The sequence below is a fragment of the Amphibalanus amphitrite genome, unplaced genomic scaffold, assembly GCF_019059575.1.
Source record: "Amphibalanus amphitrite isolate SeventyFive unplaced genomic scaffold, NRLGWU_Aamphi_draft 000453F_arrow, whole genome shotgun sequence".
In the NCBI taxonomy this organism is placed as follows: domain Eukaryota; kingdom Metazoa; phylum Arthropoda; class Thecostraca; order Balanomorpha; family Balanidae; genus Amphibalanus; species Amphibalanus amphitrite.
In genome coordinates, this window is record NW_024881947.1 from 51,759 (window position 1) to 60,049 (window position 8,291).

The following is an 8,291-nucleotide window of genomic DNA, read 5'->3' on the forward strand; positions in this document are numbered from 1 at the left end:
GGTTGAGGCACACGCTTGATGATTTATGCAAAGTTAGACTCGATAGAACCCGATAGTGCATCTTTTGAGCTCAGTTCAACTACAGGGTACTGGTATGTTTATAGGCGTTTTTTTAAATAATAAGTAAAACATGCATGTTCTTTTGAGTACCTATAGGAATGATCAAATACCCATAGAGATCTTTGAGATCTTATGATCTCTATGGATATACCAGTCAAGGCGAATCAGAACCCATCCATATAACTCACTTTTGCAGGAGGGGTTCTGTAAAACGGAGCACGTTACAGGTAACAAGATGCTTCAATCCTTGCTCAAACTTCAAATTAACACCGAAATTTACAGACGGTTTGTCCATTTTTGTTCGTCAGAGAATTTTAGTTACGGACTTCAGCACTATTTCATTTGCACTTACCCGGGCTCAAGATAGCCATCATAAGCTGAAATAATATCTGACTTCGTCTATATATTTCGTTCTTTTATATCAGGGCTATTTCTCCATCATTTGTTCCCCACGGCCTATTCCTCGATTCAGCATTTCCAGAACATGTTATATCCATGTCACCCAATTTGACCCAAAAGCAGCATTGAAGTAATTATTGTCGTTTATAATCATGGCTGAGGAAGGTGAAGTACAGGAAGTCCCTGTAGAGACCACTGCGGCCGAAGATCCCGCACAGCAGACGGAGGAGGTTCCGAGCGGAGACGCGTCCGCGCCAGCTGGGGAAGGGGCTGGCGCAGCTCCGGAGGCGGAGGCGGTTGAACAGACCCCGGCAGCTGACCCTCCTGAGGGACCTCCCGACCCGGGCGATCAGGGAGCGCAGGAAGGAAGCCCTGCGCCGCCTAGTCCAGAAGGCCAACAGGCGGCGGCGGAACCTAATGGGGAAAGCGCAGTCCAACCAATTCCAGAACCAGGAGCGAAGGAGGGAGAGAATGTCATCCCGACAGAGGGAGAACCTGAAGGAGGTGCTGCACCGCTCTCTGAAGCTGTTCCTCAGGAGGTGGAATCGGGAGACACTCCTGCCATTAGCGCAAGTCAACAGGAAACCGGCGAGGCTACTCACGCCTCTACCGTCGGAGGACAGCCATCGGTTGCAGAGGACGAGGCGTCCTCACTTGGAAAGGGAGAGGAAGAGGAGGACAGTGGGGTCACTGACACTACATCTCAACAGCCGGAGGACGAAGAAGACACAGCGAGTGCCGCGGAGCAGACCACAGAGCGCGGGTCCGCGGAGAGCACATCCGTCCACACACCAGAGGACGAGAGCACGTCAGACCGGTCCTCGGCAGAGGAGGCGACCACGCCTGGCTCGGCGGACAGCGGCGGCCGCAGCAGTCTGACGCGTCTGGTGGAGCGCAGCAACCTGGAGCAGCAGCACCGCGCGCTGCTGCTGCTGCGCCGCCAGCTGCTGGCGCGCAACCAGCGTCTCCAGCAGCGGCTCAGCCAGCACTTCAGCCGCAAAACGGACGACGCCGCCGAGCGCGTGGAGAAGAACGTGGGCGAGCTGGAGGCGCGCTACAGCCGCTACCTGAACGGCATCCGCGAGCAGCAGCGCTTCACCGACGAGGAACGCGAGCGGCGCCAGCAGGAGCTGGCCGCCTTCCGCGCCCAGGTGGAACAGCAGAGCGAGCTGGTGGCCTCCGCCTACGCCGAGGTGGTGGACCTGCGCAGACAGGTGGCTCTCAAGTCGCGCAGCAGCCGTACTGGACGGCTAATGGCTGCCTCAGAGGTGGAGGCGCTCATCAGCCGCGAGCAGCAGAAGGAGGTCGAGGTCCAGGAGGCGCGTCTGGAGAGCCTCCGCCGCGAAACGCGCCTTAACCGTCTGGAGCAGACTCTGCGAGAGAGCGAGGAGCTCGCTGGCGGCATCCACCTGATCGACTTCGAGCAGCTCAAAATCGAGAACCAGACGTACGCCGAGAAAATCGAGGAGCGCAACGAGGATCTCACCAAGCTACGGAGGAAGATCAGCAGCACGGTGCAGATCCTGACCCACCTGAAGGAGCGCATCCAGTTCGAGCAGACGGAGAACACGCGCCGTCGGGAGCACCTGGAGACCGTGTCGGCAGAGGTCACCCACGGCCGAGAGAGCCTGGCGCAGCTCAAACAGCGCCGCGACCAGGTGCGCAACCGGACGGCCAGCCAGCGCGCCACGGCCGGCCTGCTCGGCCACGAGGCGCTCCTCCGCGACTTCGAGGCGCGGGTGGACGAGGAGGCGCGCCTGGTGCGCGAGCTGCAGACGCTGAAGAAGGAGTACGCCGACCACCAGCGGATGACGCAGGAAATTCGACAGACGGTGCGCGCGCGCAAACAACAGCAGCACGACAAACGGCACAGGTCGGCCAGCAAACACTGACCGGGAGAGCAGCTGAGCAGCACGACAAACGACACAGGTCGGCCAGCAAACACTGAACGGGAGAGCAGCGAAGCAGCGATAGACGCTGACGGGCGGCCGACGTACGGTGGCTAACGGTCGATAGACGCTCAATGAGAGAGCAAGGGAGTAGTCGTAGGGCGGTCAGCAGACGCTGGAGGGCGCAGGTCAGCAGAGTAAATATGGGCAGACACTGACAGGACCGCGGTAAAAATAATGCATGAAAGCTGTGCGACACCAGGGAAGAAGTTAGGTACTGAAGCGAATAATGTCACAGACTTCTGGTTCTAATATTAACGAGGTAACAAAATAAATGTGGGCTAATGTTGACGGCGGGGTACGTTTTCCACTGACAGATATGTATTGCGCTAGCATACCTACACACGCTGTCAAATGTGAATGCCAAATTTCTCTGTTGAAGATGCAGCGATTTTTCTTTTAAATAAAGCAGTTGCATGTTTATTTGTGTACATCTGAGAACAGAGACAAATGACAGTGCTTACCGTTAACCCGCGCCCCGCTGGGGGGGGGGGCAGAATCTGCCCCCCCTCCCGTTTTTCGCCAATAACTTCTAAACGCGTTACGCCAGCGACGTCAAACTTTCGGTACCTTATCATACATCAATTTGACACGTTCCCTGAAAATTTGAGCAAAATCCGTCGGAAAATTTTTGAGAAATTGACGTTTTAGTGACGTCATGTTCGCCATTTTCGCCTCAAAAACGGCAAAATTTCAAACGCCGCTAACATCTTCATTTTTAAAGGAATCAAGACGTAACAAAAAAGGTTATGCGTGATTCCACTTTGTCTATCAAATGGCTATCTCGGTTTTTGAAAATTTTGGATTTTGGCCCAAATTTTTTCAAAAAACTGACTTTTTTGGGAAAATAATTATAAAATCCAAAATTTTGAGTGTATCGAAAAAACCGGAATATATGTCAGAGAAGTGGTCTATGTGCACCTACATACCAATTTTGAGAAGAATCGGTTCAAAAATGTGGGAGTTATTCAAAATTTAATGACGTCACGACACACAAAATTTTTTAAAAATGATTTTTTTTGAAAGTTCTAGACCTCGTACGGAAACAAAAATAGCACCATTCGATTCGCCGTGACAAACTGCATCAGATAGACACCTTTTTAGGCCTTAAAAACCAACTTCAAAATTTGACCTCACTTGACCTGACCTTGACCTGACCTCGACCTGAAATTCATCCAGAGGTGGTCCATATCACTTATTGAGTGTGCCTATTGAATTCTATGAGTAAAATGACCCATAAAACATGTGTCGCACATGCCCTTTACTATATTTTGTTTTTGGTGACCTGACCTGACCTGACCTGACCTTGACCTTGACCTTTGAATGACATTGTATGCAACGAATATTGTCTTGGTAGTCTAAGAACACGTTTTGGGCAACCAGTCTCAGTCCATTCTTCGGCAACTACGGTGCAAGGCCGATACTGTAGAAACTTGCATTTTGTACCCTTGACCTGACCTTGACCTGACCTCTGACCTACTTAAGCAAAAAAATTTGGGCTCTTAAGATCCGCCTTGTTGAGAGCTTTCGATTGCCGTTTTTCCCGTCTTTCTACGACCATCGGTTCGAAAGTTAGACAGGGGGGGCAGAATCTGCCCCCCCCAGCAGGGCGCGTATGGCTGAATAGCCCAGCGGGGCGCGGGTTAACACATAAAAATATAGAAAACGTACGCATTACTCACAAACGCAGGAGAAAACGAAATAACCGCGTATCTCATCTTGAGATAGTAAGCTCACAGGGCGTCTGTCGATGATGCATGCCAAGTTGAGTCCAACTTATTGTAGTCCGGTATTGAACGTTCCATGTTAACCCTTGCGCAGCCTATGTTTTCAACTTATTATCTTTTGCAACGTGATCATATGTACAATGCATGACAATGAGAGATATTAATGGCAGGGTCCGTAAACGATCTAGCAGAGCCATAATGAACACTGGTTCGGTTTCTAAGAGCTGGGTCTTGATATCAAAGCCAGTGCCAAAATTAGCGCGGACACGGTTCCTTGGCATCTGGCTGGACGTGCTCTGTTCCGCTCGGCTGGCCTGACGCGCGGCTTAAATCAACTGCGCAGCACCTGACGCCCGCAGCAACTGCGTGAACCGGCTCACGTATACCCATGACCGGCGGGGCGTGCAGGGTGCAGAGAAAGGCGCCCCGGGCCGGCCTCAGTGCACGCCCGGCCCCTGGCGGCGGCGCGCGCAGGCGGCCGGTCGTTGTCCGGCGATTGGCGGCCTGCCACCGGCCGGTGCCGGCGCCGGCGAGTGGTGCAGGTCGGCGCCGACACCCCCGTCAGTGCTCTCGCGCGCGGCGCGGAGACCAGTCCTAGAGCGGTGCCGAGGTGCAGCCATGTTCCCGTCGACCGGTGAGACGCGCGGCCAGGGCGGAGCGGCGGCGTGGCGGGCCGTGCACCCATCCGGCTGTCCCAGCAGGCCGTGGGGGTACGGCGCGCGGCCCGTGCAGGCGGTGGCACCGGCGCCGGCCGGCCGCGCCCTGCAGCTGATGGCTTCGGTCACTGCCGGAGCCGCCGCCTACGCCTACTACCACAAGGTGAACGGCTACGGTCCCGGCAGCGGCCGGCACCAGCGGCACTGAGGGCCTCGGAGGTACTGAGGCCCCAATGGCAGAGGATCCTGCAGTGGCACTGAGGGGCCCAGCCACGCTGAAGCCCAAGCGGCACTGAGAAGTCAGTGGCACTGATGGTCCTCAGAGGCACTGCCGGACCCAGAGTCACTAAAACCCCAGCGGCGCTGAGGGTCCTGCGGCACCGAGGGCTCCTGGTAAGACGAGGAGACCAGGTCAACCGCCGCAAAATGCCGGGAGACTTTGTTGTCAGTCAGTTGTTTATAGTCTTTCGCCGTCGTCAGTCTGTTGGTGGCTCTGGTATGGACCTGAAGTGACTGGCACTTCGATGGCTCTGGTGCGAACCTTACGTGCGACTGGCACTTCGAGCAGAGGTGCGTGTAGCCGGAAACCGTCGACAGTCGACACTCAGGCACGAGTGAGGAGCTGGCTAGGACAACCATCAGACAGTTCTGTATTCAGGGCAGCGAGGCGGTGCAGACAGACGCAGACATCTCGACATGTCGAAGACAGTCTGTATTCAAGACGGGAATCCGAGCGCCAGAGACCAGTAGACGTCTCACACCAGCAGGCGACACCGGCTGCCAACTCAGAGAAGCCGCATGAGGTCCAGGCGGCGATGTTGATAACCTCGTTGAACGATAACGGTGTGTGAGGTTGTGTGCGCACGTGTGTGCGTTGCGTCATTGGACATTGACTGACGTGTTATCTGTAGGTGCTGGCTCCTTCCGCCCCGCTATACCCCGTGGTTGCAACACTACTGTAACTCAGAAAAGTGCGCAGGCGGATAGAAAGTTACGCCTTGTTGTTGGCCGGTCCGTAGTTGGGATTGTGCTCGTTGGTGTGCAATGTGTAGTGTGCTCGGTCACTGTCCTCCTTTTCCTATGTCGCGCCTGCGCTTTATGTACGAGGCCAGGGCTTCATATGTACACGGGTCAGGTAAAACGGATTTGAAAGACAGGACGCGATTCTGTGATATGAGCTAAAGCTGAAGTTGCTTTGATAAGCGACTATGTTACACTCGTCCGTGAGTCTTTTCTACCGAAGGACGGAATTGCGAAATCATGTGCGCGTCCGATTTGAATTGTGCAATGTCAAACCAAACATGAATGTCGTTTTGTAAATAAATACTTAAAAAACATAGGAATTTTGTTATGCTTATGTTGACCTGTATATTTATATGGAGGACTCTTCCCCTCTCACCCCTTTTTTATCACTCACTCGTTCGCTCACTCACTCACTCACCCACTCACTCACTCACTCAATCACTCACTCACTCACACATCTTGCTATATTTATTGTGTACTTACTCCATCTTTGTGAAACTTTCGCAACATTCAGGCACCTACCTACAGAGTAGGTATGAGTACACTACATATGCGGGCATTTATCGATGTGTCACCACTTGGCCAAACGCGTACATACAGCTGCGCTGTCATCTGTGTCTGTCCACTGATAGGCATACCCTACCCATCACAGCACAGGTGTTCTACAGACAGCATACAGGCTACACCAGGCAGCCCACGCCGTTATAAAAAAAGGAATCAACTATAATTTGGAGCCATCAGTCGTTCTACACTCGACTCAAAGACCAGCTATCTAGGTACCCCGTCTACATGCATTAATACGAGTGGACAGTAATGCATCTCACAGCCGCTGATAAAAGACCTGCCGAACGACATTCGTGCCTGGCTTTGTCAGACGACCACACACAGAAGGGCTAAAAATAGACTACCGCGGAGTAGGTACCTCCGAATCAAGGACAGCCTGGCGCGCCGATCAAGTAGCGTCACCCCGTCCTGTTCCGCCACGGCGTTTCCCCGAGCTGAGCCTCCGTGATGCCCACCGACCGGCCGGCTGCGGTCAGGCGGACAGGGGCCGGTCGCGCCTACGTTCTAGCACTCCTGGGTCGGCGCTCGGCGGGGCCTCTATCTGGTTGCACCGGCTCGGCCTTGGAATGCACCGGCCACCGCACGAGCAACTGCAATTGCGCAGTGCGGAACTGATGCACTGTGGCCAGTGGGCCAGCGGGCACGGCTGACCACAACAGAGCGCACGCAGCTGCGTCCAACGTGCGTCACAACGCAAAGGGCCGACGTAGATACGGAGAAGAAAGTAGCACAGCATGACAGACCTGGGCCACGCCCTGTCGGCCGTCGGGAAAAGGGGAGCCGATCCCAAGCCCGCTAACTCAAATATACGCTAATTGCTAAAGACATGCCGATATCGCCACCGAAATGTCAGTGACCGTTTTCACGACGGCCTGTCTGGCGAATGCACCAAAATTGACCAAATATAAACAAATCTCTTTTACAGTGAAGGTTTTCATGGCATGAATTTAATTCAATCGAAAACATTGTCAGATAATTCAATACATAAAGTATATAAGCAACTAGTGCAACCCAAGCTGAAAACTACTAAGAAACAACTACGAACCGGATTTGACCAAATCATACCAAAGGTGACCAAATGTAAGCCAGCAGCTAAAAACAGTTATTACCGTATGCCGAAGCATGTTTTAGGATAAACCCGTGACGGCGGTAAACGTTTTACTGCCCGCTTGAGGCTCTGTGTCATAGGTATTTGGTAAAAACTTTCGGCTCAAGGGCATTTCTGTTTTACTAACGTGGGAATATTTGTAAAAAAAAAAGATGTGGATATTGCAGTGATTCAAGTTCAGCATTATTTTCATCGGTTATCGGATGTACAACAACAGCAGTTAAGCGAATATGAATGTCAGGGGCGCCGCCACGGATTTTTGACTGGGGGGGGGACGGACTGACCGACTGAAAACCCAAAAGTAGACATTCTTACCGTGGCTTTTTCGGTCGGATGCATTCAACGTTTAAAGCAAATATGCCGCTTTTAGTTTTAACATAGGGTTTTGAACTGAAGTAACAGTTTTGTAGCTTGAGCTGAGACGAGAACAAATCAGGAGCTTTTATGGCCCAACGATCACCCTAGCCAAATACATACCTATCGGTATCGATTTTATATTGATCGTATATTTATCGATATTTATCGTATATCGTATGTATATCGGTATCGATTTTAGGTTTGAAGACTGAAGTCATTCCCATAAATTTCACTTTGTCATTCTCTTACCGAGGAATCCATTCCCTTACGGAAAAATGCTAGCCAATCAGCATTCAGCTGGTTTGAACTACGTACTATGCTTGGTCAACGCGTAATCAGCTTCCGCTGCAATATAGGTAAGTAGCCTCTACGAAAGATGGAGAATAGTGATGTAATAATAAATATAAAATCCTTTTGCAAATATTCATTATTTCCTGACCATTTTTAG

At 52.3% G+C, this 8,291-nt stretch overlaps 1 protein-coding gene across 1 annotated transcript; it reads left to right on the plus strand.

The window, feature by feature from the left end:
- The first annotated feature begins 611 nt into the window (after window positions 1-611).
- Window positions 612-2,351, plus strand: LOC122391771 (coiled-coil domain-containing protein 96-like). Its single transcript, XM_043386007.1, has one exon. The coding sequence runs from the start codon at window positions 612-614 to the stop codon at window positions 2,349-2,351; it is 1,740 nt and encodes a 579-aa protein (XP_043241942.1).
- Window positions 2,352-8,291: the final 5,940 nt, after the last annotated feature.